This window comes from Agelaius tricolor, unplaced genomic scaffold (genome assembly GCF_023055355.1).
Source record: "Agelaius tricolor isolate 1412-34295 unplaced genomic scaffold, bAgeTri1.0.p SCAF_4, whole genome shotgun sequence".
In the NCBI taxonomy this organism is placed as follows: Eukaryota; Metazoa; Chordata; class Aves; order Passeriformes; family Icteridae; genus Agelaius; species Agelaius tricolor.
The window spans coordinates 29372975-29397531 of record NW_027269264.1 but is presented as its reverse complement, the minus strand read 5'-3'; the positions used below and the strand labels follow the sequence as shown (position 1 = coordinate 29397531).

Sequence of the window (24557 nt, the reverse complement as noted above, 5' to 3'; positions counted from 1 at the left end):
AGAGACTAGTATGTAAATAAAAAAGAAGAAGGTTTCTTCAAACGATAAGCAGAGTTATAAGGAATAGCCCAATTGGTCACAAACAACTAAATCTCAAAGGAAACCAACTTACCAATTTACCATTTTCAGGACAATAATCTATTTACCATCTTAAGTAGCTGTTCATCCCTTCGCATCCTTCTGGTATCTTTCAACTAGAACCATGCAAACATTTAGAATTTTGCAAATCTTAAGAAGCAAAAAAATAAATGTGTGAAAATTCTTCAGAGGGAAGGGGCCAGTGGAACAATGGCAATGTCAGGAGAATCAGGAACTATAACAGAGAGCTACCAACACCTAAATTAAATCTTTTCAAAGGCAGATGAGTTTCTGGGTGGGTGGCTGCCTCTCTCCTTTTCATTCAATAGTGCTGATTAAATTTTTTTATGCAGATGTAATGTGATAGAGAAAACTCAAAAGTGCCCTTTTTTCCCTTCATTTCCGCCTTTTGCAATGTTTTACTGGCTGCATCTACAAGGTTAAAATAACAATCGTGTTGCAAACTGAACAAAACCAAGTGTAGGCTATATACTAACCCTAACCCTATACTTTAGAAATATTATGAGTTTTCAAATGATTCATTTCAAAAACTAATTCATTATGAAATTCAAAGGTGTAAAGCTCTGTAAGAGACTTATTCCAATGTTGTAATAGGCTAATTTTACCCCTCTATAGCATAACATCCACCACTTTCACATTCGTGTCCTATAAACTTCCTTTTGAGATTCCATTTGCAGAACATCTGCCTTTTCAAAATTATGAGAAATGGAAAGATGCTCCGTGACAAACTAGAGCATAAAATCCAGATAGAACAGATACTCATTTTATTTCATGTTCAGCTACTGATTCTGTCAGTTATTTTAATTTACCTGATCAATCTCTATGGGATTTTAAACTCCTAGTGACTGGTAAAATTCAATGGGAACCAGGCATCCTCCTTTCATATGCCTTAGAAAATCCCCTCTTTGAATACATATTAGAATAAGACTCTTTAACAAAAACATAGACCTTACAAGGTAAATGGTCTTTCACTCTCCCAAAAGACCCAAACAACAAAAAAAAAACCAAACAAAAAACTTTTATAAGAAAAAGGTGTAAATAATAATGAAAAAAAATTTAGAAGATTTCAACCAATATATGTATGTGTCAAGTTGTCTTTTTTATCTAAAAATCCTGCATCAATCCAAATTTAGTGTAGTTCTGTTCTAAGTGATATTATATAGGTGTATCTATAAGGTAAAATTTTTGCTTGCTGTTCATTTTTGCTGCAAATTCATTTGCTGTTGATTGATATTGGCAGCCTTTAGAAGGGCACTGAGAAAGGAGCAAATGCCAGGTGATCTACATAAGACTTGAGTGCCTACTAAGTGCCTTTTCCAATAGTTATTGTTCTAGACCTTACTTCATTTCTAAGGGCATCTTGACCAACAGGATTCTGGCAGATTAGTAACCCAGCTGAAAGTAAAGGGGCAGAAATAAACAAGCTTGATCCACAGGCTGTACGATTTTCTTAATTATAATGTTAATTATTTCATGGCAGTCTGGGTTGGTGACCAAAACTACAAAACTAAGGAAAGTGTACCACTAAGGAGAATTCCAGCCACCAAGGTTGTTTCTCCAGCTGCCACTGGTCCAAACCCATGTTATAGGGCAAAACCAGAAAGATAAATAAACTGAGTAAGTGGAGACAGTTACAGTTGTCATATCTCAAATGAAAGGAAGTAATAGAGATGACGGAGAACAGAAAGAAAATGCTGCTTGCATCATCTGGTATAACTACTGGTTGACCTCCTTTTCATTCTGTGATGTTTTGCAGCACTGACATACATACTCCACAATATGGCAAAAGGAGGAAAATCACTTATGTGAGGATTCAGACAATAAGACACTGTGCTAAAGGTAGGGGGGAGGCACAGAAGCGAAAGAGAAATAATGACTGAATGCACAAAAAATTATGCTCCAGGCTGAGAGAAGAGAAATGCTATCAAGACAAGTCACGCAACTGCCACTATCAGAAGTGTCTGCATGACCTGATAGTAATTTATTTAATGAAATAAAAATGTATCTATTCTATAAAAGATAGTACCAATCAAGAATGTTTGTATCATTACAATAGTTATAAGACATTTTATTATGTAAATGCAGTATTTTAAATTTTAAAATTATTATTTTAAATTTATTACTGTATGCCTAAAATATAACATACGTTGCTGATAAAAAGTACAGAAATAACACCTTATTCCACACCAAAGTTTCACTTACTACAATATTACTTGAAAATGTTATTCTGCGATGTTCTTGCATTACTTGGGGCTCTCAGAATATCTATAAATTAATTTATTCATTAAGTTGGAACAATAATTTCATGTCCAATCAATAGGTCAATTAGTGTATGACTAATGACATAAAATTAAAACGATGTAAATGGATCCCTCAGTTTCTTTATGAAACCTACCAGTATAGCTCTGTGCCTGTAAGACAGATGCTGAACAGCTGCACTTGGAGGTTACTAACCCATACTTGTTGGAGAACCCATACTTTAAGAGAGAAGAAGCTCTTCCTAAGAAATTTGTCCTAATCCCGAAGAAATTTAAAAAAAAAAAGGGAAAAAGGCAGAGATGGCAGAAATTGTATCAAACTTCTGAATAAACCTGAAAACAATACAAAGTGTTTATACTTTGATGTGACTGAAAGACAGGATGCTACAATATTACATTTCTCAAGTTATATCACTATTTATTTGCTGAATACTTTTTTGAAGTATTTTAAACATTCAGATTAGATTTCAATCACAATGCTTTACTTATAATTCATTTAATCCTATTCTTTACTTAAAAAAGTAGCTGAAGCAGATGCCAGGATAACATGACGAATAACAAGCAAAAGTATTGCAACAGAAAATATATTTCATTTAGTGATTTCTAACTATTATTGTGATGTCTTTATACTAGTTTAGAAAAACGTTTTCCAAAAGAAACAGAATTCATATACTTTGAATATTAAATAAATCAAAAGCTCTGAAGAAAGTTATTCTAGAATACCATTGATACTGAGACTCCCATCCCATGAGGTAAAGTAGAAAATAAACCTGCATGAGATCTGGTGGTTTCTGTTGTTAATAACATATACACCAAATCTGGGTCTATTGAGTTACACTATTGCATAGCAGGAGACTAATTATTACCACATATATTTGTAAGATTACTGTGAATTCAAATGGCATAAGAATATCTGTATAATCTACATGCTTTCATAGAAATAAAAACTGTATTAAATACATATCCATTAAAATAGTAAACTGTCTTTCGAGTTGTCAAAAGCCTACCCTTTCCTAAAGGAAAAGAGTTCTTAAATTATAAATATATTGTGTAGATATTAGCTTAATAAATAAAATTTTAGCACTCCTTTAGTATATAAAAGGGTGTTTAGTATTATATCTGGTCTGCATTGGAGCTCCTTTTTTAATAGCCTCTAGCGTGCAGTGAAGCTGTAATGGTAATTAAAGTGCACAACCCTTGCATATACACCTCGGTACAAGTATGCTACATTTTAAAAAAAGGTTGCAACAGATATAAAATATATTAATTTCTCCACATTAATCTTGCATGCATTTGTAAAATTTGCATTTCTAGCTTAATCTGACAATTTGCTTATAACTATTCATTTCTGAGATTTTTCATACATTTTTAACTTAATCCTTGAAACTATTATTTTCCACAAGTATTCTTCACTCATATCCAAAATTCTAGCACAAATCACTCTTTTTTTGAATTGCAAAAATTTTACAGAAATGCTTTCTTTTGTACTCTGGATATCCGTCAATTTCTATACCAGATGAACAGAAAAGTGCATCTGTCCTTTTCTTTTTTATTTAAATAAAAGGCCGAGGCAGCAGCAGTAGCTGATTACTCATTATTTGGAAACATCATACCATTAAACCTCAGTTCCTATTCAAAGATGATTTTGTATTGTAGGGAACACCACAGGATTACTATTTTCACCAGAAGGAATAGTTGAGGCTTTCAAATCTTTTGTTATCCAATCTGTCATTTCAATTAGTCTAAACTACCTACATTTACCTTCCTTTTTTTTCCATCTGTGTGTGTGACATTTCACTGATGAATAATTAAATGCAAGAGAACAACTTCAGTATCATAGCACAGTATTTCCACCTATGGAATTCTGTCACTCAAAAAGAAACCACAAATATTCACATTTCTTTGTGATCAGCCTGCAAATTCCTTATGGCCCAGGAAAATAGCCAGCCTAGAGGAATCAAAAGAACATTTCTTTTTTTTTTTCATTTTACAACTGTTTTCACCATCATTAAGCAGTTTCCTTATCACTTTGCTGTACTTAAATTCCACTTCTTATAATTACTTAGTCTCTTCACAAACAGAATTATTAAATTACACAGCTTCACTGCACACTAGAGGTCAAGATGTATTGAGATGTACTTTTATTATTTCCAACCAGTGAAAGAGGTAATGCCTTGTATTACAAATCTTAAGTCACCACCGGGTTTCTCACTCATTATTGAAAACAAACTAGCAATTAGATCTAAGAGTGAACAGATGAAAATAATAAATATTTTATGACTAATAATTATATACATTTGACATCAACATAGAACCATAGCCCGGTTTGGTACAGATGGAACCTTAAAGATCATCAAGTTCCAAACCCCCTGTCATGGGCAGGTACACCTTCCACCAGACCATTGTTCAGAAACCCACCCAGCCTGGCCTTGAAAACTGCCAGGGATGCAACTTCCACAGCTTCTTTGGGCAACCTGTTCCAGTGCCTCCTCACCAACACAACACAGAATTTCTTCCCAAGGTCTATTTTAAATCCACTCTCTTTCAGTTGAAAGCCATTACTCCTTCTCCTGTCCCTATATGCACTTGTAAAAACTCACCTTCCAGCCCTTCTGTAGGCCTCCTTAGGTACTGGAAAGTGCTCAAAAGTCTCCCCAAAACCAGCCCCAACTGCTGTCTCAGCATGCCTTCATAAGAGAGCTGTCCCAGCCCTCTGACCACCACTGTAGCCCTCCTCCCAACAGAGCTACATTCTCATAATGTTGGGGCCATCGAGTTTTGCCACTCTTGGTACTCTTGGTACGGTCTCACAAGAATGGAGTACAAGGTGAGAATAATGTCCTCCCTTCACCTGCTAGTTATGCTTCTTGGTACAAACAAACGTTAAGCAATACAAACTTAAAGAGTTTTCCTTCAACTCATTTTAAGCATTTTTCAGAATGCTGTGCAACTAAAATAATTCAGTATTGCCCCATCTTTAAATACTACCCTTTCCTCTGTTACAAACTTCATTAGAAAGTCAGGAAAATAAAAGAAAAATAAATGCAGAAATACTTATGAAAATTGATCGAGGACCGAAAACAAACGTGATTTGAAATGAAAATTTGTTTTGCCCGACATTCAGTAGGAAAATATACGCTCACTTTTCTTTCCCCCCCCCCACTATTAGAACAAGTCCAACTGAACTCACATTTACTGAAGTTACATAGTAAATGATACCAATTTTTTAATCTGTAGGTTTTCAACACAGATACTTGAGAAAGTAAAACAGTAAAGCACCGTTTACATGGTAGGCACCTTGATTCAATGGACTTCCAACAACCTAGTTAAAAACTCTGTATTGGTAAGCACTGAGCATGCGCAAGTCTTACTTTTTATATTATATCTAGTTAATTTTATAACTTTTATTTTAAATATACTAAGTTTATTTGCCAATGATTTACTTACTGCCTCTGGAACTCTGAGTGTTTCACACAGTGTAAATTTAGAGGACGATGCAAGTCCTAGACTCTGTAATTTAAACAGGATTTTTCCAACTGATTTCATTTGTGCAGCATTTCACCCACACACTTAAGAACATTGATTATATAGACAACTAAAGGTATATTTATGAAAAGAGAGATTATATCTTCAGTGCAAATAAATACTAGGTTTCTTAGACCTCAATCGCATAGTTCTTTTCTATATGTAGCATAAAACTACAGCGTATAAAATTTGAAAGGACAGACTGGTTTTGTATGTTACCTATCTCTCCTACTTGTTTTCTTCCCTCATGATTGCAAATAGTTGTGTTAACACCTTCAGGTTTTGGTTTGCTTTCCATTGTGAATACTGTGATGTTCACTTTTTTATGCAAAAGAAATCTAATCCATTATTAACCCGCCAATTTTTCTCTCATTCTTTGTTGTGTTATAGAAATGCATTATTTTTGATAGTATAAGGTATCACATTCTTAAACCTATTTTTATAAAATTAGTAGGCTTAATAATACTTTATTTCCATAGGCAAAAGTTGAAATACAACATAAAAATTATTAGGGGCACATCAAACCTTGAGAGTGCCTAGTCTAGAACCTGGCTGAGACCTTGGTAAGCTACAGAACCTTTCCCTGGGTCATGCTTTGTTCAATTTTAAGTATCTCCAAAAATGGGGACACAAACACTTTTGACCTACTCCAGTGCTCAGTTAGTACTGGCATAATTGCAGTAATGACAGCAACAACAGTGTAACCAGTGACAATTATAAATATGTCTTATGCTTTAACAGAGCTTCATGGGCTTCTTGGGCTGTCAGCTAGGGTTCTCTGAGAAGACTGCATTTTGTAACATAAACTGTTACCTGTATTCACAAGTAACATCTGCGTCAACCTTCTTGTATCAGGCCAAGCTGTCCCAGCTCTCAATTTCTCTTTGTATGGCAGTATTTGAATTCCAGCACTGCCTTTGTGGGCTTTCACTCCAGCATGTCCCTGTCTCTCTTCTACTGGGGAGCCTAACACGGAACCCAACAGTCCAGGTGCACCTGACCATGCCTGAGTGAAAGAGAAGGATCACCTCATTCCTGAAAAATGTCGGCCTTCCTTACCACAAGGACACATCATTGATTTATGGTCAACTTTTGGTCAACCAAAACTCCCTGAACTTTTCTCTCAGGCTGTTTTTTCAGCCGATCAGTCTTCAGTGTGACAGGGGTTGTTCCTTCCCAGATACAAGGCTTGCCACTTCCCTGTCTTCAGCTTCATGAGATTCCTGTAAGCCCATGTCTCCATCCTTCCCAGGTCCCTTGAATCATTATCTTGTGAAGAGTTTTGATAAAATGCCTTACATAGAAACACAAATTTAGGATATTCTCTATTTTCATTTTATTTTCCTAATGAACCCAAGCACAAATATCAATCTCAAGTATATACAAGTGAATTCCTGAGGAAATGCAAAAAAAGAGGTTACTATGAATAATCAGACGCAGATTAATGAAACACTTGTTAGAATTTTAGAAATAAGTGCTTTACATCAAAGTTTCCAGGAGAGAATCACAGAATCATCTAGGTTGGAAAAGACACTTAAGAAAAGTGAGACCAACAATTAATCCAACACTGCCAATCCACCATATAAAATATTCCTAATCACCACAATGACACATCTTTTAAATATTTCCAAGGATGATGAATTAACCACTTCCCTGGGCAGCCTGTTAGAGTGCTTCCTAACTCTTTTGGTGAAGGAATTTTTCCTAGTATCCTAGATATCTTGCTTGGAATAAAATTACCAACTGCCAAGTAAGCCTGAAAAATCTGCCACTGCCAATGATGTAGTTTTAAAATTATCTCTATTTTCATTCAGTTTTAGCTAGTTAGCATGAGCTGAAGAGTAGTTTAACCAGTACTAGCTCATTTAGTATTAGCTGATGTAGTATTAGCTACTGAGGCACCAGCTCATGACTTACCAGAAACAAATTCACATTTTTGATATTGGCATGCAGACTTAACATTATAACTGAGAATAAGGACAGGTTAATGTCCAACCTGGCATTATTAAAGCAAAATATTAACTATCCTTTGCCCAAAATATTTTTATTGAGATACACATCCACAAAAGAAATCCTACAAAAACCATGAGCAATGAAAAATAATTGTTGAAAAAGTCAATCAGATATCTACAACAAACTTGAGTTACATGGTTCATTGTCCAGCATTAAATAGCTATAGTCAGCTTGGTATTGTCTTTCATTTTTCACTGAGGTGACACACATAAGATGCAGTTTGTCTGAAAGTACAATGAATAGGCTAGGTTAACCCCTTCCCAGGGCTGCTTGTGCTGCAGAGTTAGAGTGCTGTGCACTGACTTCATGCCTTTTGACAGCACAAACACCACAAATGAGGAGCTGCATGAAGAACTGAAATAGCAGGTCTCAGGGGATCAAGAAAGAAAGCACTAAGCTTTACTGTTTGCTAGTAAGGGGTAAGCACCAATCATTTAATGATTTAATTACTGACACTCATTAAGATAATGCACAACAGCAAGACTACAATCCAAAAAACAGAATTATTTCAAAACTCACAGTTTTTAGGCTAGGATCCTGCAAACTATATTTTTTTACAGGTAGTTTGTGTGAAGGCAGTGCTACTTCACCATGAGAAAAATTGCAGCAGAATCAATGAAACATAGATGTTGCATTAAAATAAGAGTATTCAGAAAAGGGAAAAAAAACAAACTTTGCCAGAATAGCAACTCTATAGATCCCACCGTTTGGTAAATTGCGGTAATATGGTACATTTTAGCAAAATGACGATTCTTAAAATTATTTGCAGAGATGGAATGTCATTTTTTAAAAAGCAGCATACCTGTGCACAATTACAGTCCCTTTTGAGAAGGTCTGTATAGTCTAGACAGATAGAAAATTAGAGTTTGGCTTCCATTTTATGTCATTAATTAGTGGTTACCTTTTCTTCATTGAAAGTACTGAAAGATCAGCAGATAATAAGTCTTGTCTATCTGACCGCTTGTCTGATTGTACAACACAGATACTATTGAAAGGATCTTTGTGATTTTTTGGAAACAATTTGGTCAAGTAAAATATCAAAAATCAGGAACACAGTGAGAAAGCATGTCCATTTGAGTATGAGGAAAACAAAGTTGCTACTGCTTAAACATTAGGTTGTAATACTCCTTTTCTGACCTCTAATGAGTTTCTGCAATTCACATGAAATTTCTTTGATGAATTTTTCAGTCTATTATTTCCACATGGGTGCTCCTGCTTTGTTTCTACTTAGTGATGCATGACTGACATTATTTCTGGACCAGATTCCAAGGACGCTTATGAAAACTGGTATGTATTTTTGACATTAAGAGAGAAGAGCAGAAGCTAGCACGAGGAAGGATAAAGAGAGCTGAAGAGGTAAATGGATGCATGGGAAGAGACACAAATGGTAAATGAATACAGGAAATATTTTTTCACTGAGAGTGTGAGGCCCATGGATATTCACAGCACAGCTGAAAAATCAGGCACCCTCTGGTGCCAAAGAACATGTAGGGGTGAAGTTCAGGCCTGGCATGCTGCTGGTCTTTGCAAGTGCACAGCAATCCTTCTGCATTCCACTCAGACCAGCTGAAGAATACCTCCTGACAGCAAAAAGCATGCCTTCTCAAAGCAGAAAACAACCCCCCCAACTCTAGTCAGAATGCAATCCAGCTTTGCCTGAAGAAAACTGGGCCACAGACTGTAAGAGGTCACTCACCCAGCAGAGAAGGTGCAGGGACAATTGTTGCCCTAAAGGTCCCAGGATTTGGAGCTCAGTACTCAGATTGTGATAAACAAAAAGAAGACTTTTGGAGAATAAACACTATTTTTAGACCATGGATTCTGCTAACTTTGTGCAACTTAGAGCATTTTGGCGGAAAAAGAAAAATGCATTAAATATCAGAGAAAATTTGCGCACTCCTTTAAAAGCTTTTAAATTAGGAGCATTTAGAGATAAATACTCCAGCAGTGAGATTTAAATTACCCTAAAATCCAATTTACAGTTAAATGGTATTTGTGATTTAATTTCTTATCCACCTTTACATCATTTTTATGTTAAATGTCTTCTCTGGGCCATGTCAGCATTCTGAAGAGAAAAGAAATTATTAAAGGAATACAAATTCCCCTCCAGAACGCATAGTAGTGTAATTTATTTATGTTAAAGAAAACGTTAGTGCTGCAATCAGAAATTAATATCAAAAATATATTTTTCAGAAAGCTTAAGATCTTTTCTAAAACTTCAATCTCAAAACATTTGAATATAATTTAATCAGAATATTGTATGAAATATTACCTTATTTTTCTGAATCAGTTATTTGAAACAAATTTCAGTAGCCTTCTAAAAGCATCAGTCTTTGGGATAGCATTGAGATCCCAGTGTCTGTAGCAACACGATATAGTCAAAGACAAGGGCTTTCTTTGTAATTGTGCATTATCTGCCCTGCACTTTCCTAGCAATATTCTCCCAAATGGCAAGGAGTGCTTGACTATCTTTGTAACTTATTTTCCCTAAAAAAAACCCCCAACAAACAAACAAACAAACAAACCCCCAACCAACCAAACAAAAAACTCAAACAAACAAAAAAACCAAACTGAACATTTATTAAAATTTATCTGTAATGTCTGAATATTAGGCACTACAAATAAGGATTATTAATTTATCTCCTGAAAGTCAGCTTTGGATATGGTACCTGGATGACTCTGAAAAAATTTAAGTGAAAAAATTTAAGATGTAATACTTCTTTGAATCTGACAGTCTCAATATAGACCCTTCTCTTGCCTGCAATCAGATGTTTAACAAATATGATTTCTGAGACTGATCTATGCACAGTGAGAAAGTAGTCCTTACTGCTTCAAGGTATCTATAGCTCAATGAGTTCTGTTGACTTGCAGTTGCAATTTTATGTTCTGTTTACAAGCTAAGAAGCAAACAGTAAACCAGAAAGAAAATACTAATATGGAATTAGAAAAAAAATTGTCACGATAAAAAAATAATTGCAAGGGCCACACATTGACACACTAAAAACTGAGAGGTGTAAACTTGGTCGTTCTACCTAAGAGACCCCTTTTTATTCTCACTGATCCTTCAAAATGTTTTCTTTGTAAAGTGAAAAGACATGACAGATCTATTAACATCAAAGAAATACAAACTCTTGATCTTCAGGCTCTCAGAGTAGTGTGTCTTTTCCCCCAAGGTTAAAATGTATTTTGCAAAAAGACACTGAGCCATGCACTCATAGATAAGGAAAAAGATACTAAAGACTTAGGAGATCTGCTCAGTGGCAGAAATGAGTATTAATTAACAAAGGCATCTATAAATTCTCACTTAAGTGCACATATTAGAGAGGAACCTATACAAAAATACCAGTCTATACTATACTAAAAAAAAACAATGGGGCATTCTAGACAAAAGATATGTTTATCTGGCTATGGAAAAGGTAAACAAATCTTGCTGTGATTGGGGATCTGAGAATAATTTGGCTAAAAGTTCTAATATTTTCATATTAAAAAAATCCACAAATTCTATCCAAATTCTGCATTTCAAAATCAAATAACCAAATTCAAAGCCAAGGTTAGCTAAAAATCCTGTTTAGCCTCCATTCACATATTTGCATTTCTTCAGAAGGAAAAAAAGAAACAGAAAATTGAAAGAGTACTGGAAATGCATTTATTAGTATTTAAAGTTATAAATAAAGGAGAAGAAATGCTCCCTTTTTAAAATTTTTTGTATCTTATTTTTTATGCACAAAAAATCCAGAAGGATTAATGATCAGGTATCTCAAAACTGTTTATACACAACCTACCTAAATTGAGATCAATTATGAATTGTCTCAAGGTTCTCAAGACACCAAAAGAGCTCCTGTTCTGTGTGGGTAGTGAGCTGCTGTCAAATGGTGTATAGCTGAGAAAAGTTTTCTAGAGACTTTCTGCCATGGGAAAATCCCTCAGATTTTTCATGTAAATCTAAAAGCTATTTTTAACATACTCATGTTATCCACATTTATACTTACAAGCTGCCAAAGCACTTCATTTCACTGAAATGTTTTTAGAAGTCTACAGTTCTTGATAAAAAATAACACTGAGCTGCTATGTAGAATGCAAATAATCAATCCAAGATAATCATGTTTAGTGAGCTTAAAATTTTAACACATCTTTAGTAACAAATTTATCTTCAATTAGTGCACTGCCAAATTATTTTAAAGGAGTCTAAATTAATTTCTTATGTGACATTTAATTTTAAAACCAATGGTATATTGTTAATACTATTAAGAGAATCTATATCCATTTGATTTCAAAATCTGTACTTAAGAGTACAGTGTCATCTTCCTAAGATGTTGTGGGACCTTTCTAGATTCCAGTTTACCTCCAGTGTTTAGAATGCATACAACTTTAGATGCTACAACCTTTAAGTCACTTTTGTCAGACCACAGATATTGAAAAAGGTCAGTGAACATGTTAACAGTTCTTCACATTAAGAGTATGTCTGAAGATGAAAGTTTATAAAAGAGGAAAAAAAGGTGACTAGGATTTTCCACTAATGTACTTCATCTGTGAATTGTAAAGCTTTATAACTCATCCCATAAAATAACTAATCCTTGTATCTCCTGCCCCAAATCAACATACACAAAAACAAACACAGAGCTGGCAAATATGTGACCTCTGCTATTAATAAGACTAATATTGTAATTTTCCAAAATTATAAAATGCATTTGCTTAAATGCTTGCCATAGCCTCCAATTTCACTTCCTATATAATATGTTATTAAATATAGATGTAATAATGGTGACAGAATTGTGATATAGTGTGATACAAGAATGTCCAAATCAGATTTTCTGGAGAAGTTAGTGTCAATGAACACAATGCAAAATGCATGTTGAAACCTTATGTATTTCTGAGTGTAAGATGACAGTAAGTATCTTATTAGGACACAATTAGTCTTGTTGTCTGCTATCATGTCTCCAGGTCAAGAGAACATGGCATACATGGACACATTAGCCTGGGCAATTTCTGAGGTCCATTCACTTCATATGCATAACTACATTAACAATGGCATTCCTGTCTGTTCTTTTAGTATTAATTTATGGACCTCCTGTACACAGATTTTTAAAGTCTCTTACAACTATAAATACTGTCTGCCTCAACAAAAATGAACAGTAATTTCCATTTTTAACCTGCTTTTAATAACTCTTCTACTAAAATCCCCAAACTCCACAGGTCTAATATTACCGAGTAGATGGATACCCATTCTGTTTTCATTCTCGCCTCTGCTCCCATAACTTTGCAGACCTTAGCCATAATCCCCACAACCCACTTCTGCCAACCTTCCTTGAAACTCAAAGAGCCTCAGCCTCCTCAGTCTCCTCTCACATGGCAGCTGTCCCATCCTCTGGACCATTTTAGCTGTCACTGAAAGCATTTTATGGAACTCAGTTGTGTTTTCTGAGATAGGCGTATCAGCCTGTATTCTAGCATGCAAGATACAGGTACACTAAGGTTTATATAATTTCCAATTATTTCCTCCTCTTCCTAATTCCCCAGGTGGAATTACTCATAGGTGTAAAACTAGATTTTTTTACATAAAAAAAGAAATAAATGGATTCTCTTCGTCACCTCTGTAATAAGTCTAGCACCTTGTGTACTCTATATGAAATGCATAAAATCTAAATCTGAGAATATTCAGATATATAGTAGCAAACTGACATTTAAGCACACTGTTTCACAATGTAATTGACCACAATCAGACACTAATTACTAGTAACTCAAATTTATTGAGCAAAGCTCTCTATTAAGATTGCTATATTTTGAGAAGAAAATATGTATCCACCAGCTAAAAAAAGCCTTCAGTTTTATAGGAACTTATTAACAAAGATGATAAAAGTATTTTCCTAGTTCTGAATCTCTGTTTTTCTCCTCCCTGCATTTTCTCCAGTTTTCAGGAACCACTGACAAACTTCAATGCATTGCTGGCCTCACTCTGCCCTTATCTGTAAGGTTAATTGGTCTTTTTATTCACATTCATTCTACCTTTGCTTTTCAATCAAAAATTTTTGGACCCTACAACCTCGTCTTAACACAAAAAAATCTTTCACACACAAAAAAAAAATGCTTGCTTATTTTCAAAATCCTTCCATTTAGCGAGACTACGCACTCTTTGTTGCTGGTAAAATGTGTGCTTTTTTACTAGAACAGGAGACAATTGACTGTTTCTCTTTTCAGTCCAGACATCACCTGCCCATATTCTCTAGAATTATTTTACACACTAAAGTGTACGTGATATTCTTGGATGAAAAAAATGACACAGGTGGAACTTTCCTGGAAATGTCTGTATCTAATAAACTCTTACTGCCAAAATAAATTTCTTATCACTTTCCCTTATCATTTCTGTCTCCTTCTTCACAATTCCATGTATTAAAATAAAATCAACAGCACTAGAAGCTCTCTTCCATCCATATACTGGTACTAAAGTAGAAAGCACAGAAAGTTTTACAAAGCAAGTTAAAAATCAGTTTCTTAGGAGTAACTAGAACAAAACTCTACTCACTCAGATTTCACAAAGACAAATATAGACAAATATTTTATATCTCAATTGAACAAATTTTAAACTCCTATTGAATTCTTTTCCTGAAAACAGCCTTGTTGGGAAAAGGCTTTCAGAATTCATGTTTTGTAGGAATTCATGTGTTATGTACTGTGAAATTCTGTCCTTTGCTACTACTTTGCACAGCAAAATAATGTCCAAAGTGTTTACAGTCATGCTCCACAATTTCTTGGAGCTGAAACTGAAACGTAAACTGAAACGTAAACTGAAACGACCATATGCCACGTATTTTCAATTTTATGTTTATTAGTAATTTTATATTTATTAAAAGACATCTCAATTGTCTTTTATCAATATATTCTCCTCAATTATGTAATATGAAGTTTGTAATCAACAGACAAAATTCTACATTCAGTTTTTTCATAACACGTACCATACAGTTTTCTGTAACTCAGTGAAAGCCACAGTAGCAATCTGGATGCAACTTGACATTTAAACCTATTTTACAGCAATTTAAGTAAAGGTGTAACTTTGTTCTCCACATAACTTCCTTTAGAAGGAAGCAGTTAAAATAAATTAAAAATTTTCAAATTAATTTGTATTATCAAAAATTTATTTAAAATATTGTGCATATCCACAAGAATTAGAAATAATTAAATTAAAAATATTTGCCTAATTATTTTGAACAAATATGGGTTCAAGCAGACACTGATTAAGCCAGAATCATTCTATCCATATGTTATTTTTGGGGGAGGGAGTTTACTGAAAGATAGAGTGGACAAAAGTGAATTGTGACCTTTCTGTACACATTCAGATATTTTTCATTTTCTAAAAGTGTTGTCAGAAATTCACTACTGAAACAGAAGCTGCTACTCAACATAAACAGAAGCTGCTACTCAGCATTTTATCTCCATTTCAGCCAATGAAGGTTAAGCTTCAGACAGGGGGTAAAAATACTATAAAACACCACAGCAGTTGTTGTGCTGTATGAATATAACCTAAAAAAAATTCTAAAGTTTCTCTACCAGTGTTTCTTCTTCCTTTTTCCCTAAGAGCCTTCCTACACTGAGACTGTGGTAAGTTTACCTCTAGTAAACTTTTGAAGTATGCAGACATGTTCTTAAGCAATCTAGCAGACGCATTGGAATTCGCTGCCAATTCTGACACAGGAATATTAATGACTCACATTCCTTTATCTGCCAGGGGTCATTACTGATGCTGCAGGGAATTACATAGTGAGATAACTACTCATACTGTAGTTTCTCCAAAAACACTTGCTGTTAACAGATAACATTAATCTAAATAATGTGGGTTTGTCCAACACAGTAAGGCCATTAACATACATTTCTCATATCTAGATTTTTGGGTGTCTGGGAAGATTTGAGACCCTGAATTTTCTGACTCTGGTTTTATACATACTCAAAAAAAAATATCAAAAGATAAAGGCTTTTCTTACTTGGGGAACTTCACTGCCTTCACAGTCAGACACAGGCAAAGTTCCCAGGGCTTAATGCTTCTCAGACTCCCAAGCTTGCAACTCAGCTCTGTCCAGTGCTCTGCTTTAGGGAGGTAGGGGTTTACAACTACCTGAAGTAACAACAGCTCTGAAAACAGCACTAAACAGCTCTGAAAGAGACACAGCAACAACCTTCAGAGCACCAGAGATGTAGATAGAAAAATGTTCAGAAGAACCATTCTGAAATTTTCTTCAATTCATTCTGAAGTTCAAAACCGTGATGATTTAATCCTGAATCTACACTTTACAAAATACACACAAATATTTTGTTCATATTGCATTTCAAAATGTTTTCTTATGTACAGATTTACAGTGATAACCAAAACATATTCTTAAAAATTATTTTAACTGAAAAATTTTATTCCTCAAGCAGCTCACAATTTTGCTGTTGGTAATTAACACCAGGTTAAATAGATATGGTGGTAGTTATGGCTACTGCTGGAACTAAATTATTCAAATTTGCATTAATGCAAGGATTTGAAAAAAAAGGGTTGGATAAACCCTGGCTCATGCCAAGAGCTTTATTACCTGTAGTTTCTGCAGCTAAGTCAGTATTTTTGGAATGATGGTATAATATTTTCATTTTCCCTGACTCTTAATCTCAACTATCAGATTTATTCAAAAGCTGTCACCTTACTGCAGAGCAAAATGAATGCATCTAGGATGGTTGGGTATGACTAACTGTCCCACTTTCCCCTAAAACTAAAACTTTAACTGATGGGTGATTTACTTGACATATGCAATATCATATTTAACAAGTCTCACATAAAATTACTCTTGCAACAGTATATACTAATTTTCATCAAATCAACTGAAAAATGTCCTAGGGTTGGGCTGAAGAGAGGATATGAAAATTCCTGAAAAAAACAAAAAGAATATAAAAGAAAATTGGAAGCTTCTTTTTTTCCCCCAAAAAAATCCTCAGCTTATAGTTCAACCTTCTTGAATACATCATCATTATTAAAAAAAAAAACAACAGAGCTATATAATGAAAGGGCTGTATCTTACATACAGTGTATGCTATCAGCACTAATATAAAGACAAATGATACTGTAAAAATTACCAATAAAGAACAGAAAGATTTTATCTTTATTTTTTTTTACTGCCCATTCTTGAAAGCAATTAATTGAAATTACCTGTTAAAAGATATCAGAGTTTAAATCTAATTTACTCTGAAAAAATTCACTAACTATCAAATGTACATGTACAAAAAAGTAAATAATTTCCAGATTGGGTTTCACTGCACATAGCATTTAGGAACTTATTCTGGAACAGTGGGGGTTTTTACTATGAACCATGTAGGTCCACTGTAAGACTTACTATAACTGCTTTCTGTAATTTAATCACTTTGAAAGATCTGTGGGGTAGTTTACTCTTACAGACAAATGCTTAGAGAGAAGAAAATTCAGTATGGACTGCATGAATGAGTTTCAGATAGTAGATGCACACAGAAAGCTTTTAAGGAGAAAGAGTGATATTAGCAGGGAAAAACACATATGTTCCCTAAAAATTTTTTTCAAAAAATGAAAAAAAAATATAGAGGAAAAAATGGTTTCACTAACACTAAATTACTGTCTTTACATCCTATTAAACAACAATTTGTCTCAATTACCCCAACATCTGTTATAAGTAATCACTGTCCTGTCAGAACTGATCCTGGCCTAGAGATATGATGGTACAGTGGTTCCCTGCATGATGGTGAATGTCACAATACGCATTAGAAGTCAAAGAACAAGCTAAGCATTATTCACATTTCTAACAATTGGGAATAGAAGCAATATTACAGCAAATGCATTGTTTTTAGTAAGTATTTCTGTTTGCCTTTTTACAATAAGCTGCAAACACTTCTGCTGAAGGAAAAGAGAATTTTTGCTTCTAAAACAGCATCTCTAAAGAAGTAACAAATTAAAAACGTCAGAGCAGAAGCTATGTAACTAAGAATGAAGGAAGAGCATTAAACAGACAAAGTTACTGCAGAGAATTAATGCAGCAGTTAATGCAGCAGAGAATTTTGAAGTGCTGGTGTGATCAGGCCTTTCTCAGTGTGGAAAAGGAACAGGATGCACAAGAATCAACTCAATTACTAAAAAGCAGGATGCAGACTATCTGCAGAAAAATATTTGATTCTACTAATACAAATTAAACTCCTATTTTTCAAAAATTGGAATACTAGGAAAGACCAGGAATAACACTTTGGAAGGAATTTATATTTCCTATCTTTCTTTGAGCTCAGTGGTTAAGTGAGGTCAGTGACCCTTAGCAAGATTGAAACACATAATAATGTACCATATTTGACAGTTTTTAAAGAAATATGTTATGTAGGAATCTCTGAAACATATATGCATTGTTATTAAACAGATGAACCTGCATATAGCCTCTGGATAATTACTGTTCATTTAAATCAACATGAAAAAACCCAGTACTTATCTTATGACAAAAAAACTATATTACTAATCTCTCAGTAGCTGTGGTGAAGCATTGCCATCTACACCACTGAGAACATCCCACCCAATGAAAAACACTGTAGACTAGCAGATTGCTGCTCCTCAATAAAGACTGATGAACAAGTACTTTCTTTCCTCAGGGAAAATGTGTTTTACTCCTTCTTAGTGTACACTGAACCTACAAATGCCAAACATAAAAGAAGACATCTAAAAAAATACTTGTAATACTTGAGATTTTTCACTTCTTGTATTTACAATCACATACTTACTATCACATATCTATTACTATCACATACTTACTAATATCAAAAGGTAAAAAAGAGCAAAGGTAGTTTTGCCACCTTTTAATTTTGCTTACTATTCTCAGTCAATGTAAATTTAGTTTCTGGATTAAAAGAATAAAATATAGTTTGCACATATACTTGTTGACACAGTTCATTTATCAGCCCACACCAACACATTTCAGAGTGTGGGGTCTTTCACAATGATGATGAGACTTAAAGGTATCCTATTGCCTCCCTCTCTCAGCTGTGAAGGTTGTATGTAAACCAAAAAGTACTAAGGACTACCACTGGGAACCAGTTCAGTAGCATTAAGCTGGCTTGCTACTTGGTGCTACGAGTCCCACACACAGTGATTTGACAGTAAGACTGGAAGAGCATGAGTTCTTTACCCATTTACAACTACTCCAGAAGGTTTACAATGTAGTGTCAATGTTTAGATATATCTTCTCTTCTGCAGTGCCTTGATGTTAGCAACAGGAGAATAATGGCAAAAAAAAAAGGAAAACATATAGCCTTTAGAGGGTGACGGAGAAAAAAACAACAATTTTTTTTGTTCCCTTTGTGTCACCTTCTGTGTCCTCTTCCCATTAAAATGAAGTAACGTGGTCCTGCCACTCTTTGTGAAGAATTTCAAGAAAAGCACTAGGTCAAAGTAGGGTCTGGCCCCTTCTAGAAAGTGCAAGACAAAACAGGAGCAAGAGTATGTGCAGGAGCAGAGGGCAGAGACAGCTCCAGCACAGCAGGAACTTTTCTTCAGGCAAGGAGGGCTAATCCTGGATGAAGACACATCTTTCTGTGTGTCTGCATACATAACGCTCACAGATGCTGTCCTGTCTCACCCAGGCCATAAAATAACTACATCTGTGGAGATTCAGCGTGGGTCCCAAATAAAGTACTATGTATAAGATGAAAATGTGACTATACCATGACCCTCAAAGAAATCAGTAAAATAGAAGAACATTAACTTAACACTCACAGTATAAACACAATGTTAAGAGGAGTCACATAAACATATGTATGACACACAATTTAATTAATACCATATAATGTATACCATTTGCATCTATGTATATAATTATTTACACAACTTAAAAGCTGGTGCATATTAAATACTTGAAAATCATAATCTCATTCTGAGAGAAACTATCACAATAAACTAATCTTTGTGCTTCTTACAACTTTTAAAATAAGTGGAATACTACAACTGCAAAACTGTCCAACATATGGGCCCACTTCCCAATTAATTATTTGCTGGCTTAAGTGTTAAAATGTCCTTCGCTTCACCTTAGACACAATCATCCCAGCTGGTCATTATCTAACTGGAAAGGGGCCAAAGAATCTCAGCTGTCAGTACACAACAAACATGTATGTTTTGTCCTTTTTCCTCCATTTACTTCACTTTCACAGATCTGCACTTAAAAGAAGGAAAGCTTATTATGCATGAAACTGAAAAATTTTGTTATCTCTTTTACAGCTGTGAGTCTGTATACCTGGATTGCAGGTGATAAGTGGGGTGATGAAGAAATCTTCTGTATGCATTTATTGAAAACTGATTCATCTAGCCTTACTAAACCTGATTCTATTACTCTGTGTTTCTACTTAATTTACCACACATGTGAATAAACACAGAAGTCTTCTAAAGGCAGAGCTGAAACAAAGTTATTGTTCGGTCATGTGTCTGCATAGAGTCAGGAACTACTAGAAAAGTAGGAAAATATCCCTCAACCAAGTGAATGTTAGCAGTCAGCTTGTAGCCAGTGTTAACAATCAGCTTGCAGTAAACCTGCAGATCAACAGGTGGAAAGCAAATGGCTTTTCTCATTTGCACATTACTTGTGGAAGAAGCCAAAGGACAGCTGGGAGAAGGAACACATGTAAACAAGGCAGACCTAATGATTTCCTAATTAAAAAGAAGATATTATCTTCCCATTAATAGGTAACCTAATTGACCAAACTTGAGCAGTTTCCCCTCAGTACAAGTAAACATAGGTGCCTTTCCCCACTGAATTGTCACGTTTAGGCCAGCCACTAAGCTGTCAGTTCTGCTTGATTTGTTTGGACACTGTACTCTGTGACAGCTGTCGGAAATAATACATTAGAACAGCTGTTGTAGCACTTACAAAGGGACAGGAATTTTAATTGGACGGGATATTAATTGGGAGGGGGATGTCTTTTTTTTTTTTAATCAAAGTTAAGATAGACATATTCAAAGAATGACAGATGTATTTAAGGTATTTGACCAATGTCTGGTGAGCAAGGCTGGTTTTTGTTTTGACTGTGTAACTTTGTGACAGTGGTTTTCACCATCTTACATGAACCACTCCATGCTTAAGAAAAGGCGCATTAAGAAGAAACAGTAAGGAAGTTGCATAAACAATGTTTTTCAAATACTGGTTGTGATCTAGAGAGGACCTCAATGTTTTTGAAGAATGACTCAAAAGGAAACTCGTTCTAAGACTCTTAGCAATCACCAGCTGAAAACAAAACCACGTGTGATGGCCAAGACCTAAGCATAAATGAACAATAAGCTTACTTTCAGCATCAGCATAGAGCAGCAAGCACAGGAGCACCACCACTGGCCTGACTACGTGCATCATCCGACAGCTTGGCACCAGCATGCTTTGGCAGCCTTGTTCTCACTGGCTTAGAAGCCACTGCGAGTCTGTCCAGTCTGAAATTTCAGATGAAGTATTTTCAGAGCCTGCGAAAAGATAAAAATACAATTAGCAAAAAGAGACTAGAGTTTTTCTTTTCTTTTTTTTACGTATTCACAATTTGAGGCAAAGCAATTTTAAAAGACAAAAGGGTAAGGCAGAAAGGGGAAGAAACATAATTAATTTCAAGCTACTGGTATGTACAAGAAGATCCAAGACACAATAAATGTTAGCACTGTTACAACACATTTCTTAGTGTCCTTTACCACATAATCAAGCAACTGTCACATCCTGAATCTTTAGTTAGAACTACAGCATGTCCTAAACCAAAGAAACTAGTATGACAAGGTTTAACACATCACTAGAACTCATGTTGCAAAAAGGTAATCAAAGCAGCTTAGATATCCATAACAAATCCACATGCCAATAGAGAGCTGATGCCCTGGCATCTGGTAAGAAAATCACCACAAAATCCACTTCAGAACCTATTATTAACATATTGCATTGTTCAGCAACTTTCAAAGGTTAAAATTCCTGTTGTGATTTCCTGCACATATCCGAATTATGCCTAATAGAAAAACAGAAATCTGGCATTGAATAAAGGGCTGAGATCTCAATTCAATCCATCTAATTTATTACAATGTGTAATTGAATATGATACACAGGTAGAACTACAGCTCAAGTACCTGACTTGAAAATACAGTGTTTTATCCTTGTCCAAATATGCCACATGAACAGAAATTAAGAATATAAAAATATTTTTCCTCCTCCATCAGGAAGTACTAGAGATATCCCTAAGCAGCATGACATTGGCACTAAAATAACATGACATGCAATTATACTTTCTGAAGGACTGGCAACATATAGGCTTTGTTAAGTTTGATTCTACCTTCTTCATTACCACACAAGTGGCTTCCATTCAGTAAAGATGAAAACCAAGAGGGCAGAGAAAAAAGTATACTAATTATTATTCCACTAAATAGATCTTACCGTTTTGTGGATGGCATAAAGAGCCCATTTTCAGTACAGAGAAATGCTCAAAAGAATTTACTCAAGGAAGAAAAGACATGAGCAGCTGGTAGAAATCTACACTATGTTACAAATCTCTTTTGTAGAACTATCTTTTGAATCAGCGACTGCTATCAAAAAATGGAAGCCTAAGAAATCTTCATAGGCAAAATGCTAAAGGCACCAGCTCTCCCCTTTCATCGCTACCATTTTCATGCCAGCATTTCAAATGACAGCAAAGTCCATGAGACACCAGTCCTGTCGGACTCAATTTGTGTCTGTGCAAGCGTATCAGAGCCAACTGCTGTGTAATGATTCCAATACTATCACAAAGATGGAGATGCATGAAATGTACTTTCAAGGAAAAGGTGATTTTTATTTTGCTTCTTCTGGAATGCAGGAGTTACAGGGGAGCCCTGAACTATCTCTACAGGCAGCTCACTTAAGAACAAAACTATTTTTTCATTAGTACACAGCCATACTAGCTGATATGTGAAGGTGACCACAGCAATATGGTGGATCCTAAGTACTCCCTTACTCCTTTCAGGGGCAGAAGCAGAGAGGAAACAATAACTACAACACTGATAATTGAGAAGGGGGAAAAATGGTGACCACAAAGGTACTTATTTTACACAACAGTTTTTTTAGTCGGGGCACTGGGGCACATTATTTTCATACATTTCAAGCACTCCCATCAAAATATTAAATGTGGTGGCTAACAGGATAAATATTACTGTCTGCCTGGGGAAAAGAGGAATTTTAAAAACTTTATGGTCCTGATATATGAATCTGCACACATCCTCTACAAGCTGTCTGCAAATGAAGGGATGTATCACAAAACTTGGCAAAGAAAAGGTTGAGAATATAGCTTTTTTTTTTTCTTTTTTTTTTTTTTTTAGTGAAACCTTATTCTATTCTCTCATTCAAAATGCACATACAACCACTTGGGAATACTGCACTCTGTGTCTGCTTTGAAGGTAATATTCATTATCACTCAGGTCATGAAATGAAAGCCCTCAGTATTCCCTTTCTTTCATGTTTCCAAGAGTCATGGCTTTAGCTAACCTGATGATCACACCAAGGTTTCCAGGACACTCTTTGCTTGCTGCTTGTTCTCCCTTCTTACCTGCTTGGGCCTTCAAGTAAACTTTTAGTATTCTAGCTCAGGGAAACATAGGCACTAGACTAAAGATGGTGGTTGATTTTTCTTTCAAGTTGAAGATACACTGTTAATGGAGGCAAGCAGGTGATGAGCTGGTAACATTGAGAGAAGCAAGCCAAGAGACATTCAGGTAATATCAAGGCTCTCCACAAAAGTCTGCTTTACCCACAAGGAAATCAATTTTCAGACCCTACTACTGACAACTGTACCAACAATGATATATCACGTAGTATATAGGCTTATTTGTAAAAACTAACATGAAGATGCAATTCCTTAAAAGGACTAAATGAAATCACCAAGACAACTATCAACTTCCACATCAAGCCACCTTAGTAGTTCCAAAGTGAAAGACTCATCTAAAGCATTATTAATTCTTAAAATCAAATTAGGTTCCTATCCTTTTCTATTTACTCCTGATGATGGTTTGTTAGGTCCTGAGTGGGGTATCAAAGACAGTAAACACACAAACAGCATTTGCAGCACCAGGTTACATTAGCCTTGTCATCAGAGGAACAATACTTGCCTTGCAGAATTAATCCTCGGTGAGGTACTCACTTAGAAGCCCCTATTACAACATTCACACTGCACCAGGGCAGAAAGATGGGGTTTTTCCTTGGCAGATGGTCACAGAGAGGTCAACAATTCTTTGGAAAATTTCTCTTTATGAAGCTTTAATAAAAGCTGTTATTATTTTAGGTAAAGGGCTGTATAACTGCTGTATTAAATAATCAGAAATGACTCTTCCAATAACTCTACTGGAAATTACTCTTTCAATATCTCTAAAAGAGCTATCTATGAAACTAGGTAATATATCCAACAATAATACGCAAGTAAGTAAGAGGATAGATTTTCCCTGATTAACAGTATCTATGAATAGGATCAGTAAAAGTGCAGATGTGCAGCTCTCCAGAGTGTTCAATACAGAGACAAAAAAGAATTCTCCTCAGCAGGAACATGGCAGCTGATAGTACTAGGGCATGGGCACGTGCACCAATTATCTTCAAAAGGATCAACTGGGTGAATGAAACATCTGAACACTGAAATGCTTCCCTGCAGTCTGTTTACCTTAGTAGCAAA

General features: G+C 35.2%; 1 protein-coding gene across 40 annotated transcripts in view; it reads right to left on the bottom strand.

The window, feature by feature from the left end:
- The window catches only part of PTPRD (protein tyrosine phosphatase receptor type D), a 1154223-nt gene that overhangs the window by 257374 nt on the left and 872292 nt on the right, over window positions 1-24557 (bottom strand). For all 40 annotated transcript variants that reach the window (XM_071425013.1, XM_071425049.1, XM_071425014.1 and 37 more), the window contains one exon: window positions 21190-21357. In XM_071425013.1, the coding sequence (XP_071281114.1) occupies window positions 21190-21274 (85 nt within the window). In that variant the 5' untranslated portion in view covers window positions 21275-21357. The remainder of the gene's footprint in view (window positions 1-21189; window positions 21358-24557) is intronic.